The sequence below is a fragment of the Misgurnus anguillicaudatus genome, chromosome 8 (genome assembly GCF_027580225.2).
Source record: "Misgurnus anguillicaudatus chromosome 8, ASM2758022v2, whole genome shotgun sequence".
Classification (NCBI taxonomy): domain Eukaryota; kingdom Metazoa; phylum Chordata; class Actinopteri; order Cypriniformes; family Cobitidae; genus Misgurnus; species Misgurnus anguillicaudatus.
In genome coordinates, this window is record NC_073344.2 from 28,496,994 (window position 1) to 28,516,220 (window position 19,227).

Sequence of the window (19,227 nt, forward strand, 5' to 3'; positions counted from 1 at the left end):
ATTGGACAGGGTTTGGGTCTTGTTTATCATCCTTATCAAGCTAATATGACTGTGAATTTAAGGGTTAGTTATGGGAGGGGTTTGGGTTGTTATGGTAGGTGTTTTGGGACTGTTTTTGTCAGGAATGTTGTTCCAGGACCAACAAAAGATGTTGATCCTAAAACATGTCTTGGCAAAATCACGCTGAATGATTGTAAATAATAAAATGTAATGACAGAATTCAGGCTTTTGTCAAAAACATCTTTAAGTCATGAATACTTTTTACAGTCACATTAAATGTAGAAACAGCAGGCGTTACTATAGTTAAATACTTAAAAAGTAAAGCAGATGCTTTTATTCGGGTTACTTACAGATAAGGTGCACTTTACAAAACTACTGATATACAGTATCCTATACAAACATCAATATGAGAAATACAAAGACTACAAATCTGACTACAAACAGATTATGGACACTTCAAGCCTGTTTAACATTGATGGTCTTGAATCCATAGAAGAGGCTGGGCAGGTTTGTCAACGCTAAACTAGCCTGAAGCATCCTGGCACCTGGCATCTTGGGAATGAACTGAATCGGCCTCTTCATGGCCTCTCCAGGCTGAAGTATGAGTCTGAAACAAAAAAAAACAGAAGATATAAAATTTAAATATTTAGAAAATTAAAACAACCTTTACCTGTACTAAGAAAAAGCTAGCGTAGTATTCATATACTGTACGTTTTAAATGTTGTAGATGATATGGATGAGCAAAATGCTTTTTTAAGATGTCAAATAAGTCTTTGGTGTCCCCAGAGAGCCTATGTGAACTTTTAGCTTAAAATACCCCACAGATAATTTATTGTAAAATGTTAAAATTGACACACTGTAGATGTGAGCAAAAATTTGTGGATTTGTGTGTGTCCTTAAAAATGCAAATGAGCTGATGCACTAAATGGCAGCGCCGTGGTTGGATAGTGCAGATTAAGGGGTGGTATTATTATAATAAGATCCCCTTCTGACATCACAAGGGGAGACACATTTCAATGAGCTATGCTTGCAGAGAATGGTTTACCAAAACTAAGTTACTGGGTTGATCTTTTTCACATTTTCTAGGTTGACAAAAGCACTGGAGACCCAATTATAGCACTTAAACATGGAAAAAGTCAGATTTTCATCATATGTCACACAGACATACACGCATACAGACACACGCAGACAGACACACACAAACAGCGTGATGTCTGTAATTTTCAGTCTCTTAAATGTTGGCAAGCATGTATTGTAGGGCTGTCAAAAGATTAATCGCAATTAATCACATACACAATTAAAGTTTGTGTTTGCACAATGTGTGTGTGTAATGTGTCATTAAGGTCGCTGTGATTTTACCAAGTAAGATGTGATCCTGGATCAACATTTTTTGTTGGTCCTGGATCAACGTTTCAATCAAAGATACACCAACTTACCCATAACTCAAACCCGAACCATTTTATAACCCTCAAATTAGTATGAAATAATAGTTTGAGCCCCTACAACAATCCTAAAACTAAATCTAACATACACCCTAATCCTGCAATGTGATTGAATCTAATCTAATAAAATCTAATAAATCTAATAAAAATGTTGATCCAGGACCAACAATGGTGTTAATCCAGGATCACATCCTTCTTGGTGAAATCACATTCACTGTGTAATTATTATGTATATAAATACACACAAACATGTTCTTAAAAATGTAAGAAAATTGTTATTAATGTAATTTTTATTTTTTATTTATATTATAAAATAATCATAAATATATCATATATATATATATATATATATATATATATATATATATATATATATATATATATATATATATATATATATATATATATATATATATATTTTTTTTTTTTTTTTTTTTTTTTTTTCTTAAATGCATACACACTGTAAAAAAATTCTTTGCTGCCTTAATTTTTTTGTTGAGTCAACTTAGTTTTACAAGTCATTTCAACTTACTATTATTTATCTTGACTGGAGATGAGTTGTTATAACTACAGATGAGTTGATATGACTTATAAAATGAAGTTGAAGCAACTCATCTCTTGTCAAGATAAATAATAGTAAGTTGACATGACTTGTAAATCTGAGTTGATTCAACAAAAAAATTAAGGCAGCAAAGTTTTTTTTACAGTTCATGCATGTGTGTGTATTTATGTATACAACAATGATTACACACAGTGCATACATATTATGCAAAAACTTGTATTTTGTACGTGATTAATCATGATTAATCCTTTGACAGCCCTAATGTACTGCCATAAAAACATGTTCGGTTCCTTTAAAGAAGCACAAAGATCAATCTTTTGAAGTGATTCTTTACATAGGAATTACTTTATCAAATCTTTGTTTAAGCCACCTCTCCCTGTTCATAAACACAGTTTAAACATGTTTCTCATTTGTAATTCGCTTTGAATAAAAGCATCTGCTAAATAAATATGTTGTCATTTTGGCATCACAGCTAGTACAGACGAGTACCATTTCAGGTATTTGAAATGACCTGATTTGAACTTGACATCACACAGAAGCTATTCAACTTCTCAATCTTTTCACATTAATATGGATAAGTATAAAATTTTTGCTAAGATACATGTTGTGCACATGCCAGCTTAATAAGCAAAGTGAACTAAAAGTAAGCCATTCATAAAAAAAACTCTTAAAACACAATGTGAAGAACATTAAGGGAACCCTCAACAAAACACCAATTAACATTTGCAAACTGGTTTGGTTTAACTCGTGACAGACATAAAACTGAAAACGCTTCATTAATCACCTTATTCGAATCTTCTCGTCCAATAGTCCTGCACCGGTGACCTTGAGCTCTCCACTTACTGATACGTTGAAAGGATTCGTGAAGGACACTATAGCAGCCTGTGGCGTGTTAACAATGACCGAGTACTCATTCGGGATCTGAAAAATGAAAGTGTTGGTATTAAATTTCTGTATGCGACAGAGAGAAACCTCACCTGGACTGCAGTTTTGTCGATCACTGACCTGTATACTGAGAGTAGGACTGCTGATGTTAAACTCTTCAGACGCCAGCACTCTCTCCTGAGTCTCTACGTCCTCTAAAACCACAGCCAGGTTAACCAGATCATCTTCCCTGGACTCATCCCTTGCATACTTGCCGTAAGAAATCTCGTGTTTGAATGTCCGGGCTGGTGGAAAAATAGTAAAACATGAATCAGAGCTACATAGAAGAGTTATCATGCAATGTTAGTGATTTTTCATTTATTATAGTAAGAGATGCACCAATACGAGTTTTTCTGGCCCTTTCTATGTCCAGGATATCGACTGCTTTTAAAGTCTGTGTACAGTCCGATATTAAAGTCCCCATGAAATCAAAACTGACAATTCTTATTTTTTAATGGAACATAGCAGTGTTTATTATAAACAGTTCATCGGTGTAAGTCATTATTTTAAAAAAATGTATGTGCCCTTATAAACTTTAATCAAAATCTGAAAATTAACTTCCGCCGATCCTTCTCTGATTACATCAGCTAGGTGGCTTGGGCGGAGCATCAGTTAACACCGCCCCCTCCAACTGTAAGTTTGCTGCAAGTTTCATTTCTGAATAAAACACCTATTGTTTTTTAATCCAATCAATTCACAATGAAAAACACAAGCCACACCCACTATTTTCCTTGTGCGATATAACGTTTCACTCGGACATACTTCACAACAAAGAAGTAAAGTCGATTGCACAAGAACTTTAAATTTGTTCTCTGTTTGTTACACCTCAGACAAAATTTGTTATTAACCAGCCAGCCAATTTTGAATGACGAAAAATTAAAATAAAATTAAAATCTCGTAAAAATCTTTGACAACGTATCCGCTGTCTGTAATGAAACCATGCCTACATGTGGGAAAGCTGCCATCTCTCTCAACTTTTAAATACAGCAGCAACCTGAATGGATGCTCGCGACTGTGTTAGGGGCGGGGCCATGCATGTTTGCTGGCTCCAGTGTGTCATCGAGCTCCCGTTTTAGCCCAAATAATCCTGAACATATAGATATGGAAAAAAACTGTTTAACTCCACATTTCAGTACTACATAAGTCACAGTCTTTGTAACGTGTTTCAGCGATACATTTATAACATTTATAATGTGTTTAGAATCTCTGAATTGACTTTACAGTCCTTCCAGAAAAATTTTGAGTTTTTTTGTGGTTGTTGCAGGCAAAAATCTTTGATCTTGTGGCACTTTTTCTTAAAAAAATGCAATGGAATATGAGGAATACTTATGCAATTTTATGCGATGAAATTGCGTGAACCTGCCGAACTTGCAAAACTGTTTGCAGTCTTTGCAGCTTTTCATTGATGATCACATCGCGTAATTACATCACTTCCTGACATTCCCATGACAACAGGGGACATGGCTGCACATGTGTAAAGTAAATGCAACATTTTTCAACTTTCTGCTAAGATATATGTGACTTTTTGCTACGAAAATGCAGGGATTATGAAATCATGCAAGCCCGCATATTTTGCAAGCAGAAATCTGCAATTTATGCGGCGAAAGTGCGGCGTATTTCAAAAATGTGTCCCCCGCTTAAATATGCGGACTTTGGCTGACTATGCATTGAATCCAAGCGTGCCGCACAAGCCCTGAAAAGTGAAGCCAAAACGTCTCGATCGCCCCCCAGTGACCGGTCCCAGTATAGGTCATAAAGCCCGCCTCCCCATGTTATTCAATGGGACTTGAGACCAACTAAAAAAATTAATTACACATCAATTATCTTTTTTCCGAAGCTGGTTTCCGTCATTTACTGTAGTTTTTATCACGCTGATGTAAATTCAAATGTTTGTTTTTAAAATAGGTTTGTGTTTAGTTAGTTATTTAATTATATAAAAACGGTGGTGTCACGTCATGATTGACAGCTGTGATATCGTGTGATATGTGCATTCTACGAGAGCGAGGGCGGGGTTTTGACTTCGCGCCTTCCCTTCCTGCTCACTACTGCGCATGACTGGTCCCGAAATCGCTATTGCGCAGACTCAAGACCCAAGATGTCAGCGCCATATCGGGACGCTGGCGGCTTCACTTTTCACCAATGGAAGAGAGCGAACAGGCGTCGACCATCTTTTTTACAGTCTATGATTGAATCATGCAATCGCATAATCACGTTTTTCTGGAGAGACTGTCTTTAAACGCACTTTAAACAATGCTGATGTCCGATATTTGTTCCCTTTTATCTACCGATACCGACAATCAGTAGTTTAGTAAATTTGGGGTCTTCATCTCAAACTTTGGTCTGTTGGTTATCGTGTGGCCTTTAGTTGTGTGGTGGTTAAAATATCAAGCACATTTCATGTAGTGCATAATTCTTACTTAGATTAGGAGCGATCTTCAGATCATTATGAATCTCCCAGAAGGTTGCAGCGGTAGGATTGCGGTGGTATTCTTTGTGTTGAGCGTTGATATGCACCTTGAGCACTTTTTCTTTGGGTCCGTTGTTGGTGATGATGACGTTAAACACGATGCTTTCTCCAACTACAGGAGCCTTCAGAAGACTGAGAGACACAGCAACGCCCTGCCGAGCTGCATGCAAGGGCACGCAAAAAATAAAGCATTACCTCACTGTATTACAGTCTGTGTCAATTATACAAAGAAAACTGTAAATGCTTGAACCTGTTCTGGACGAGTCTTCACCTCTCATCCTTGCTGTATCAACAGATGTATCAAAATGTTAATGAAAACGAGTGCCTTTATATGTTTTCATCAATTAAAAATGCGTAACTGCACAACTCAAAACAGTTTTACAGTTTAGCTTCTCAATTAAATTGACCTTTTTTAAAGGGTTTTATCAGATAATCACTTCTGTGTACAATTTTATTTTTAATAAAAAATGTAATGACTTACCAGCAAATGGACGAATTACTTTGTCATCTGAAAAAAAAAACAATAAAATTTGGTGAATTCGTTAATGATATCTTTAAATTATTTTCACTCATCTGTGCTTCTCATCAGTCTCAGTTTTGTAGTCTGAGGTGAGATTCTGCATTTGCATGGATCCAATACGTTTGGTGCAAACCAGGGCTCCAACTCTTTTGGTATCAGTCATGGTTCCTAAAATCTTCCCATTTTGGACAAGTATTGTACGCACATCGGCGTTCACTTCAGCGTAGACAAACGGTACGTCGTACTGCGCATTTATCTCTTTCTCACGAATGGCTTTAAGAGAAGCAGGTCCACATCTATACATTCCTGTAGCAGAAGATTGAAAGATTTTGAATGAATATAAAGACAAACTTCAGCATGGTAAAACCGTGGCATATGATGTTTCTTAAGCTCGACTGATAGATTGTTCCAGGCTAATGAGTTTGAATAACATGGACTGATAAAAAATCCATTGTAAAGAGTCACAACAAAGTCTAGGGTGTAGTTTTAAATGTTTTACAATGCCAGAACTAGATGTGTCAATACCGAGTTCGACAATGAGTTTTCAAAAATAGTGACCCTGGTCCACAAAACCAATTTTTTGAAATTGAGATTTATACATCATCAAATAAATAAATAAATACACTTAGTATTTTTGTCTTGTTTTCGGTACAAATATAAAAAATATCTTAAATTAAGATGTATTTTCTTGATGAGCAAAAGGACTAAAGAAATAAGTCTAGTTTTGAGACAAAAAATATACAATGTAAGTGAATTTGTGTTTAACTCAAAGACATTTTTCCTTGAATTTTTCTTGAATTAAAAAAATCCTCAATAATATGCCAGTGCTATTGATTTGTCTCAATATAAACACAAGTAACGTCTTTATCCAAGGCATGTTAATAAAAATGCTTAAAATCTTAATTTAACTAAAGCCTAGTCCTTTAGCTAAGCCTTGTCAGTGAAACCAGGCCACACTGTAAAAAATTATTTTCAAGAAAAAATGTTCTTAGTATTTTGTCTTGTTTTCAGTAAAAATATCTAAAAATTCCTAAATTAAGATGCTTTTTCTTGATGAGCAAAATGACCCAAGAAAATAAGTCTATAGTTTATAGACAAAAAATATCAAATTTATGTGATTTTGTGCATAAAACAAGACAAAAAATCTGCCAATGGGGTAAGCAAAAAAAAATCTTGAACATTTTTATTAAACACTAAATTCAAGAAAAATTCAAGAAAAATTTGCTTACCCCATTGGCAGATTTTTTTGCTTGTTTTATGCTCAAAATTACTTACACTTTATATTTTCTTGGGTCATTTTGCTCATCAAAAAAAGCATCTTAATTTAGGAATTGTTAGACATTTTTACTGAAAACAAGACAAAAATACTGAGATTTTTTTTTTGAAAATCATTTTTTGCAGTGCAGAATGTCATAAAAATAATATTAGATTACTGACCTGAACTTATCTCTTGGGGCGTGGGGTCAAGAACCTGCCAACCATCAAACCCTTCACCCAAATCAGGCCTCTGCATCCAAGACTCCACCCAGACATGAAAGTTCCTGAAAAATGTTCATTCTCGGTTTACTTCAGTTTACTTGTATCAGCATTTTATTAATATCAAAGATGCTTTAATCATTTTTTAATCAAGCTTTACTTTTGAAAATGTAATTTAAAATAACTTGGTTTTGAAAGTCAATTCAACTTACTATTTTGAGTTTTGGCTTAAAAAATTGACATAATTTATCAATTCAAATTTGAAAAATATGTGTTGATTTGACAAAATGCTGCATTTGTTTTACAGTGATTTATTTAGTGGCATTCTGATTGAAATGATGGTTACTGTGCACTGAAAATTTTTTTTATTGAATTTACTCAATTTTTTAAGGTAAGTGGTTGCAATCAATTTATTTAAGCTACATTTACAAACAAAAAAAGATTAGTAAAGTAAAACAAAATATAAAACTTTTGTTTAAATGTAGCTTAAATAAATTGATTGCAACCATTTACCTTAAAAAATTGAGTAAATTCAATGAATCATTTTTTCAGTGGGTACATTTTTGTCCTTATACACTAAAAAAAAATTATTAATTTAATTTACTCAGCTTTTTTAAGGTAAGTGGTCACAATCAATTTATTTAAGCTACATTTAAACAAAAAAATTGAAATACAAAACAAAAAACTTTTGTTTAAATGTAGCTTAAATAAATTGATTGCGATTCACTTACCTTAAAAAAATTGGGTAAATTGAATGAATATTTTTTTTTTAGTGCACAGACACAGCATTTATTAAACCTTTTGGGTTGGTTTCCCAGACAGGATAATTAGCTTAAGCCAGGACTAGACCTTAGTTTAATTAGGAAATATAACTAGTTTTAACAAACAAGCCTTACTAATCCGTGTCTGGGAAACCAGCCCTTTATGTTTCAATTATATTTTTTCAGGATAACTCACCAGATGCTGTCCCGGCCAACAGGCAGCTTTTCCCCAAACTCCGAGTAATATTCCTCAATAACCATGTTTCCATTTGTGTCGTGAGCGGAGTTAAAGTTGGTGACCACACGAGTTGGAATGCCGAGTGCCCTCATTACTGATAAACAAACAAATATTGTTTTTAATATTGATAGTGCTACAATAGCATCTAAACAATCATTCATCCCCAGATAGCAGATGACTCTGGGCCAGATCTGCACCAAATCCACACTAGAGCTGCAGACTTTGGCACAGATCCGGTGCAGATCCGTCCCAGGGTTATAGGGGATAATGTACAGTTAACTGGCCGTTACAGCAGAATAAACTCTGACAGGGTCATCAGGATCATATATGAGCACATTTGGACACTTACCAAATAAATGAATTATGGATCAAATCAACCACAGAATAAAGCAGTGTTTCCTAATTTCAGTCCTCATGCTCCCCTCCCACAATGTTTAAGATGTCTCTCTATGATTCAATGCATCAGCTAGTTAGTGTGTTAATTAGGGAGACACCTATAACATTACACTTGTTCAAAGTTAATGGCGCAATGCAGACCCATCATGTATGACATCACTCATGCAATACTGTGAATTGAGAAACACCGGAAAACAGGGACTGACCAATTAAAATGAATTATTCCAGTCAGCCATATAAGGTAAACTAGATATTATAAGTAACTTATATCTTACTGTACACATGACAGCTGCAAAAACCCAGCACTGCCCATATTTAACAGGGCGGAATTGTGATGCCGACCACATCTGGAGAATATCTGCACTGCCAGACCATAGTGAAGGGTTAATGCCATCGTCGTATTCACCCGACCATTTTCCCATTAGTACACCCTGATCATCCTGAGAGTTTATCTGCTCAAAGAGAGAAAAAAACAAGAGACAATACTGAGATGAACAGACAGCGGAAAGGATAGATGGGAAGAGAGGACTGGAGATGAGAAAGAACCTTACCATAGCTGAGACCACTCTGCCAATGTAAACCGGACTGGACCGGTTTAGTAAATCTCTTCTCTTATCTGCTAGATACTGGGGACTTAACTGCAGCAGCTTCATACAAATGTCCAAAATCCCCCTTTCATACTGTAGAAAATCAGTGGACAATACATTTTTTTAAAAACAAAATTAGTCGTAAAAAGAACACAAATTATATAAACTAGGACTGGATAACGATTAATCGCAATTAATTGTTTGCAGAATAGAAGTTTTTGTTAAGATAATATATGTGTGTGTGCTATTTATAAAACGACTTTTCTTTTTATGACTAGATAATTATTATAAACAGTACAAACACATATATGATGTAAACAAAAACTTTTATTCTACATTCAATTAGTTGTGATTAATCGTTATGCAGCCCTAGTTTATATTTTTTTTCTTTTTATGACTACAAAAAGTCGTAAAAACTACTTTTCTTTTTACAACTACATAATTATCATAAAAAGTACACACACATATATGATGTAAACAAAAACTTTTATTCTGCATACGATTAGTTGCGATTAATCGTTATGCAGCCCTAGTTTATATATATTTTTTCTTTTTACGATTTTTCTTTTTATGACTAGATAATTATTATAAACAGGACACACACATATATGATGTAAACAAAAACTTTTATTCTGCATACAATTAGTTGCGAATAATCGCTATGCAGCACTAGTTTATATATATTTTTTCTTTTTACGACTTACAAAAAGTCGTAAAAACTACTTTTCTTTTTACGACTAGATAATTATTATAAGCAGTACACACACATATATGATGTAAACAAAAACTTTTATTCTGCATACGATTAGTTGCGATTAATTGTTATGCAGCCCTAGTTTATAAATATTTTTTCTTTTTACGACTTTTCTTTTTACGACTAGATAATTATTATAAACAGTACACACACATATATGATGTAAACAAAAACTTTTATTCTGCATACAATTAGTTGCGATTAATCGCTATGCAGCACTAGTTTATATATTTTTTCTTTTTACGACTTTTCTTTTTACAACTGGATAATTATTATAAACAGTACATACACATATATAATGTAAACAAAAACGTTTATTCTGCATACGATTAGTTGCGATTAATCGCTATGCAGACCTAGTTTATATATTTTTTCTTTTTACGACTTTTCTTTTTACAACTGGATAATTATTATAAACAGTACACACACATATATGATGTAAACAAAAACTTTTATTCTGCATACAATTAGATGCAATTAATTGCTATGCAGCCCTGGTTTATATATATTTTTTCTTTTTACGACTTACAAAAAGTCGTAAAAAAATACTTTTCTTTTTACGACTAGATAATTATTATAAACACTACACACATATACGATGTAAACAAAAACTTTTATTCTGCATATGATTAGTTGCAATTAATCGCTATGCAGCCCTAGTTTATATATTTTTTCCTGTTTACGACTTTTCTTTTTACAACTGGATAATTATTATAAACAGTACATACACATATATGATGTAAACAAAGACGTTTATTCTGCATACAATTAGTTGCAATTAATCGTTATGCAGCCCTAGTTTATATTTTTTCTTTTTTACGACTTACAAAAAGTCGTAAAAACGACTTTTTTTACGAAGAGATAAATATTATAAGCGGAACACACACATATATGATGTAAACAAAAACCTTTATTCTGCATACAATTAGATGCAATTAATTGCTATGCAGCCCTGGTTTATATATATTTTTACTTTTTACGACTTACAAAAAGTCGTAAAAAACTACTTTTCTTTTTACGACTAGATAATTATTATAAACAGTACACACACATATATGATGTAAACAAAAACGTTTATTCTGCATACAATTAGATGCAATTAATTGCTATGCAGCCCTGGTTTATATATATTTTTACTTTTTACGACTTACAAAAAGTCGTAAAAAACTACTTTTCTTTTTACGACTAGATAATTATTATAAACAGTACACACACATATATGATGTAAACAAAAACGTTTATTCTGCATACAATTAGTTGCAATTAATCGTTATGCAGCCCTAGTTTATAAATATTTTTTCTTTTTACAACTTTTCTTTTTACGACTAGATAATTATTATAAACACTACACACATATACGATGTAAACAAAAACTTTTATTCTGCATATGATTAGTTGCAATTAATCGCTATGCAGCCCTAGTTTATATATTTTTTCCTGTTTACGACTTTTCTTTTTACAACTGGATAATTATTATAAACAGTACATACACATATATGATGTAAACAAAAACTTTTATTCTGCATACGATTAGTTGCGATTAATCGCTATGCAGCCCTAGATTATATTTTTTTCTTTTTTACGACTTATAAAAAGTCGTAAAAACGACTTTTTTTACGAAGAGATAAATATTATAAGCGGAACACACACATATATGATGTAAACAAAAACCTTTATTCTGCAAATGATAAGTTGTGATTAATCGTTGTGCAGCCCTAATATAAGCATCAACATTTTTTTTTATTTTTGTACCATAGAAAGTAAGAAATAAAATGCACTGTGCACTGAACAGTTGAAAAATAAATCCTTACAATATTTTAAACCGTATGAAAAAGATCAAATATCCCATACATGCATCTCTCACCTGATCAAAGGACCACGGTCTGGCGACGATGTTACCTGGTGTGCCTTTAAATAGCACTCCAAAATCACTCATCACATATTCATCTCTCTGATCCTCAGCGCTCAGGAACACAGAATCATCTGTACATGAACGAAACGACTTGTTCTTGACTGAAAACTTCACATTAGATGTGTTACATCAGGACTGAGGGCTCACCTCGACTCCAGGGGTTACACAGCAGCGTGAATTGACCGAGCAAATGGGTCCTTACACCAGTGCGGGTCTCTACTCTCAGACTAAGCGAGTAAACCCCTACAGAAGCAGATACGGGACTGAACAGCGACACTGATATTGTACGGGGTGAGTTCGGGTTGGGCACGGCCTGCTCCAGAGTGGCACTCCATTGAGATGAAGACGGCTGTCCGTATACAGAGACGGGCACCTCGACGGGCACTTCCACAGACAGCGGACCTGCAAAGAGGACATTATCATTTTTCCATAGAAAAACGTGCACTACAAAATGGGCATCATTGTTGATCTCTATACACAAATGATGATTTACAAGAGAATTTTATGAATGAATGAGCACCTAAAGCAGTTAATGATGACACACGTGTGTGCTGGTGTGGCCTGTTTGAAGATCTGGGCTGGTTAGCCTACCGTTTGAGGTTCAAACCCAGGAATGAATCATACTGACAAACGTTCATAAGTTATGCACTTCATTGACAAAGTGCTTAACATTTGATCAACATAATTGATGACATAATTGAAACAGAGGTCATTTATATCACTCATATGCATGAACACACAAGGTTACCTAGAAGAACTTGGAAGACCAGCTTATCCCTGCGTGGATCGAATGCTCTCCCATCAAAGTTAATCAGAATCTGAAAGGCCTGTCCTCTCCTCAGGACCAAAGTGGTGGAGCTCAAACCGTTCGTCCTGTGGCGGGGCTGGTTTCTACTCGGCTGCAGGTCGGCATTTTTAAACTTGAACTCTGCACAAAGTTAACTTAAAATCAAACACTGAACAAATTTGAGATTTGGCTGAACTGAAAACTGCTTAAACGTAGTAAAATGAATGTTAACACATACAATGCTTAGCCAAATAAATAATATTTTCAAAAAAAAAAAGATTACTGTAAATCCTTTAGGATTACTGTTAATTCCTAAATAACACTTTAGGTAAACATTTACATAGTGAAGAATAAAACAGTGTTAACAAAACTGCATTTAAATTTTTATAAATGAAAGTTAATGTGAATCTCACCATCCATTTGGTACTGCCGTGTTGTTTATTTGCTGTTATATGCTGATCCTTTGCTTTTAGTATCTTTATATAGGATTTTCTCGCGCCCCTCCCTTTTGAAAGAACATTTCGCATGAAGTGGCCCAACCACATTCACTTACAGTCAAAGCATGCCAGATAATACAGTCAGCGCAACCAACACCTCAGATGATTGAGCAATCCAACATTACGTGAGTATTGTGCAGATCAAGGAGTGCATACTGGATTTACACTGTCACAGATTTAGTCACCCAGCCATCTGTGAGAAAATAAACATACTGTCATTAGTTATTTCATAAACAGTATTAGGGCTGTCAAACAATTAATCGCGATTAATTGCATACAATATAAAAGTTAATGTTTGCATAATATATGTGTGTCCTATTTGTAAGTATGTATATAAAAATACACACAAATTAATTTACGTAAAGAAAAATTTTCATATATTAATTTCTATATACACTAGTCAACATTTGAAGTGGATCAAAAAAGTTAATCAAAGTTGTCCAAAGACAAGAACGGGTTTGGGAATTGGTTTTAAGACAACTTTTATGAAAAGTTTTGATCCCTTTCAAATGTTGACATTTTATATGATATATAAAAAATTCTTACATTTATACATGCATGTGTGTGATTTTATATATACATAATAATTACACACAGGACACCAAACATATATTATGCAAACACAAACTTGTATTTTGTATGCGGTTAATTGCGATTAATCGTTTGACAGCACAAATTTTTGTTATATATATACAGATGTAAATGTTTCTTTAATACATACATGAATGTGTGTGTATTTGTAAATTCAATTAATCGCAATTAATTGTTTGACAGCCCTAACAGTATAGCTTTAATAAAAATCTAGATATTTAGATGAGCCCACCATCAGTAGCATTGCTTTACGAAATGCAGAACGGTGCACTGATTTGTGCCCGACAGGGTGATTAAGCCCTGACCTCACCTATAAACTTTATTATTGTTGTTTGTGGTAAAAACCACACCTCAAACAGGTACACCAGCATTCAGTATAGGTACATTAGCTGTTTTTAGTTCATGGTCAAAGTCAAATGCAATCTCAAATTTGTTCAGTGTTTGATTTTTAGTTCATTTTGTGCAGAGTTCAAGTTTAAAATGTATTTTCAACCCAGCATTGGGTCGAAAAGGGACAAACCCAACCCGATGGGTGGCAATTTTACCTGTGCTGGGTTGTTTAAACCCATAGTTGGGTCAATTATAAATTTTTTCTGGGTTAATTTAACTCAAGGGGTTGGGTTTGACCCTGTGCTGGGATGAAAACCATCCAGCATTTATTAAAGTAAGTGTAACAACAACCAGTATAGGTTATTAATGACCAAACAGTTGGTTCTGTATAATATTTACCTAACCATGGGATACCAAAATAAAATGTTAGAGTACATGCAAAATCGTGTTTAAATCAGTATAAAAAATGTATTAAGAGTAACAGTGATGCTTGCCATAAGAAAATCAGTAATTACCCAAAATAAGCAAAGGGAATAACCTTTATCTTCCAGGTCACATTCATTTTATAGGATTAAAAAAATACATTTCACATTAAGACAATAAAGCACATGAGATAACACAATGCATTTGAAAGTTTTTCAATTATTCATAAAAATCATATTTATAATTATAAATCATTTATTACTATATAAACAGTATTGTAAAAAGGCTTAGGCCACCACCACATACTTTGTTTATATCCAGAAAATATATGTACTCAAAATGTACACCACCCCACACACACGTTTTCTGAACAAAATGACACATCTTGAAATCTTTTGAGGAGACTGAAGTCCTAAAGTCATTTGATTAGAATTAAAATTTCAACTTATTTGAGTTTAAGAGATCCTATTATCAAGTGCTCAAACATTAAATATTTGATACTTTAGATTAAAAATTTCTTTAGTTTTTTAATACTGCATACAAATTTTCTGTATTTTCGGGTAGTAGGATTGATAAAAATACATATGATCATTGCAAAAACAACAAACCTAAGACACTTAAACACTGTATATTTCTGCCTGTGATTTTCACTTATAATCATTTTCCCCCGAAAGTGGAATAATATATAATTTTATTGTTAGTTTTATTGCTATACAGAAGCACTATTACAAGACACAATGAATGGTCCATAATGACATCTCTGAGGAAATGATTTGATCTTACACACCCTCACTTACATGCATGAGAAGTGAAGCGTGACTATCTCTCATCATCATCATCATCAGTGATGTAAGAGCTGAAGTATTGAGAAGGTGTGGTGTTCATGGGCTTGGCATGGTTTCACTTCGGTCACTCCTCCACTCGGCCCTTTTTCCAGAGGATTTTCTGTGATTATGACATCTTGCATATAGAAACAGCACATTTTCTCCTCACACACAACTTAGCAGCATTTACAGTCTCATGTGGATTAAGAGGATTAGTCACTTAAAATTTCAACCGTCCTCATGTACTGAACATTTTGATGAATCTTAGATTAACAAAGATAAGTCGGCTATAAACAGTCATATAGTTCAGAAACAATGCAAGAGAAAGTTCATGACCGCTTTGAAATTTTATGTAAACATGTGAATGAATGAGCCTTCAGCTATATCAATTATTTATTATTATGGACGCAAAGGACTTCATGCATCAGTTTTATACTGACAGAGTACAATAAAGTTGCAGTTCTGGCTTACACAACACTCTCAGAGTTTACACATAAAAGGTGACAACTTGGCCGTTTTGGTTTCACATACTGTATATTTTAGTATTATAGTTAGTTGCTATAGTTTTGCTTAATGTACAAAGTGGTTTACTAATTTAATTTTTTGATAAATCAAATAAAATTGATACTTAATGTGACAGATCTGAATTCTTGCAAGTTATTATTTCTCAAACGCTCTGACATTTAGTGACAGTCACAGCTAAAGGGTGTTATAGTATCGTATGGTTTCATTAAATATGATTTAAATAAACATTGTTGCACTTCACAGAAGAATTCAGTTGAAAAAGCATTTCTAAAAGAGTTATATATATATTTAAATGCATCAGTGTTTTACAGTTGCATCAGTGTTTTACAATAATCCTTTTTTTCCCTTCCTTTTTATCCTTTATCCTTACTCACTGTACTCACCTTGACCTGTTTGTATATTTCACAACCAATATCATGAAAAGAAAAGGTCTCTGAATTTTGAAATTGTGAAGCTGACAAGTTAATACATGCCCTGGGTAAGTAGTAAAGGAAAATATGTATGTGGCAAAAAAACTGAGTCACTTACTGTCTATACAGTACTGCATGTACAATCTTTTCTGTATTTATTTATTGAAAGACACATTCTCGCTTTAAATCCAAACCCACATAATGCATGGTTAATAAACTATGTAAATAGTACTCTTGATTTTCAGTTTACTATGTTACACTATTGTCTCTTAATTTAATTAAAATATAAATCTGGTTAAACTCACCCAGTTCAGTTGTGGTGAGAATTTCGCATAAACAATGGACCCTCATAATAAAAGAATTATTAACAACAAAAGTAAATCATTGTTTGTGTGACTGCTAGACAACTTCAGTCAATGCAATAGAAAGTGGAGATTCATAGCAGTCAACTATGCATACAGTACCACTTTTGACAGTTGCACCTGAATTCATATCGCTTCAGAAACACACATTTAACTTCCAGAAAGCACTTTTTGTCATATCTCTGGCAAAATGAATTACATTACGACTCCCCCCCTCAAAAAAATCTATAGTATTACAATACAATCATGTTAGATTACTTTACTATTTTAAGCATAGCTGGATGTTTTTTGTGAGATTCACTCTAAATCATAAAGGTTCTTATGATTTTCATGAGTAAATGTAGTGTTCAGTGCTAAGAATTACATCTGCTATGCTTTACTCAATGTACAAACATTAGAACTAATTCAGTCCACCTCCTTTTGTGCTACAAAGTGCAGTACCATAGGCGTGATAATTAAACCATTTCATTAAGTAAATGAAAACCTCTACTTTTTTGTCGAATTCCATATACTATCATGTTCATCTAGATTTTGGTTTGTTATAAATGAGAAAGTCTGTAATATCATGCCAGGTGTTGCTGTCATGGTACAGGTAATTCATGGATGACTGAAGGGAAGGCTGAAGTGTATGAGGATGATACTCAAACAGCCAAAGCACAATACCCCACACCAACATGGCAAACAATGGGAAGGGATCTCTCTTGGGTTGAGGGATGTAACCCTTTTCCACAGCCAATCGAGACAAAGCAAAGAGGATTCTGGACAGCAGGTACATATTTATCTGAGGGGATGTAAAATAAAGATTAATTTGTTAACAAAATCAAATCAGACAGACAGCAATCTACATCCATTTCGTTGTACAAATACTTTTGGAGCCACTGTAAATCTATGATTGAAAATCTTCTTATTTTACTTACTGTATGAAATCTCATGCCAAAAGTACTTTTTGAATCCATTTCATTTTGGCTAGTTGTACATTCACTCACCTGGCTGTTGATGTTGTTATTTTCTCCGAATACAAGCCAGCCTCCGATACAGGCAGCGAGGAAAGCGTGAGACTGAAGCTGTTTGCCCTGTATGTGCTGCTGGATCCCCTGCAACCCTTTATATGTAAACACAAAGCAGGCCAAGTTCCTGGAATGGGTGTATGTGGCCTTAGCGATCGCTTTAAACTTCTCTCTTAGACTGTCAATGTGTGATGATATAAAGAAAAAAAAAGGAAAAAGAAATGTGAAAATCTTAACACTAATGCACAGATTACATTACATTAACAGAACATTACATGCATAAGGTTGCATTTAGTATTTCATGGTCATATCAAAATTTACAACATTATATTAAATCAGTTAAGTTATTACTAAGATTTATTTTTAAGTAAAGCACAGATTACATTACAAAGACCATACAAAAGATCTGCTAAAGATGACAATCAGCAAATTAAATAAAAACAACATGCAATCTAAACAAACTGCTTTAAAAGTGAAAAAGCATGATTGAGATGTCAAAGTTTATTTCACCTTCCACTTCTGAACAGAAACGTCATGACAAGGGCATGAGGGGCACGAATTTTAGCACCATATCTGGAAGAAAAGAAAGAAAGTTTTATACTCATTCTTTTATATTCTATTTTACTTTTTTATTTAGTATATTTAACATAACTTAATCATGTATAGATCAAGCATGTTGTATTATTTATATAGCACCATGGTCCTAAAGGAACACCTACGTTTTACTATGTACTGTACAAGCTGCAACTAAAACTTCTTTGAATCTCTAATAAATAACATGTGTTTAAATTCCATGTCTAAAACTCTTGCCTTTATTACATTTTTACATTTGGCAAACGCTTTTATACAAAGCAAATAAAGGGCATTTAAGATATACATTTTATGAGTATGTGTGTTGCCTGGGGTTGAACCCATGACCTTTGCACTGGTAATACAATCTGCTCTATCAATTGAGCTGCAGGAGCATCTTTACCCATCGCACTTTATAATTAAAAGTTACTTAACTGTAATTTTGAGACCAATAAAATGATCAACGTCACATTAAGAAAAGAAATGACGTATATTCTCATGCAAGATGGAACATAATCAAAAGATCACATTCATGCCCAAATGTATTAAACATCAGAACGACAATCGGACCTGACGTCAACCTGCTGCCATTATTAAACATTAATGTAGTCAAACGATGAACTCACACAGCTCCATTCCTGAAACCTTTAACAACCGCCAGAGCAGTTTTATATTTCTGTTGTTGAAGGAGATTGTTGACTGTGTATAACAGAGTTTTAAAGAGACCTGAAGCTGCCATGACACTTCTAGACGCTTTACGCTGTAACACACACGTGCAGCTGTCATCCCTCTCGGTAGGAAACTTTATGGTTGTTAATAGTTCCGCGTACATTCCCCCGCAGTCATTTGTATTTACTGTAAA

General features: G+C 33.8%; 2 protein-coding genes across 2 annotated transcripts; both read right to left on the bottom strand.

Moving 5' to 3' along the window:
* Window positions 1-308: 308 nt before the first annotated feature.
* tgm5l (transglutaminase 5, like) lies at window positions 309-13,395 on the bottom strand. The gene is made up of 15 exons (XM_073870654.1): window positions 13,240-13,395; window positions 12,788-12,967; window positions 12,187-12,441; window positions 11,992-12,110; window positions 9,338-9,466; window positions 9,058-9,238; window positions 8,349-8,481; window positions 7,353-7,456; window positions 5,978-6,221; window positions 5,877-5,899; window positions 5,646-5,678; window positions 5,346-5,555; window positions 3,010-3,173; window positions 2,789-2,925; window positions 309-607 (listed from the first exon to the last, which is right to left on the bottom strand). The coding sequence occupies exons 1-15, from the start codon at window positions 13,244-13,246 to the stop codon at window positions 457-459; spliced, it is 2,070 nt and encodes a 689-aa protein (XP_073726755.1). The 5' UTR covers window positions 13,247-13,395; the 3' UTR covers window positions 309-456.
* Window positions 13,396-16,544: 3,149 nt separating this feature from the next.
* Window positions 16,545-19,151, bottom strand: pxmp4 (peroxisomal membrane protein 4). Its single transcript, XM_055213822.2, has 4 exons — window positions 18,992-19,151; window positions 18,306-18,368; window positions 17,775-17,973; window positions 16,545-17,569 (listed from the first exon to the last, which is right to left on the bottom strand). Exons 1-4 carry the CDS (start codon window positions 19,102-19,104, stop codon window positions 17,309-17,311), a joined length of 636 nt encoding a protein of 211 aa, XP_055069797.2. The 5' UTR covers window positions 19,105-19,151; the 3' UTR covers window positions 16,545-17,308.
* Between the last annotated feature and the right edge of the window lie 76 nt (window positions 19,152-19,227).

Coding starts and splice junctions, on each gene's coding strand:
- pxmp4 (XM_055213822.2), bottom strand. CDS start 19,104: ATGGCAGCTTCAGGTCTCTTTAAAACTCTGTTATACACAGTCAACAAT. Junction 18,369..18,991: donor GGTTTCAGGAATGGAGCTGT/GTGAGTTCATCG, acceptor CTTTTCTTCCAG/ATATGGTGCTAAAATTCGTG. Junction 17,570..17,774: donor ATAACAACATCAACAGCCAG/GTGAGTGAATGT, acceptor ACATCCCCTCAG/ATAAATATGTACCTGCTGTC.
- tgm5l (XM_073870654.1), bottom strand. Junction 9,467..11,991: donor GACCGTGGTCCTTTGATCAG/GTGAGAGATGCA, acceptor GATTTTCTACAG/TATGAAAGGGGGATTTTGGA. Junction 608..2,788: donor GACGAGAAGATTCGAATAAG/GTGATTAATGAA, acceptor TTTTTGTTTCAG/ACTCATACTTCAGCCTGGAG.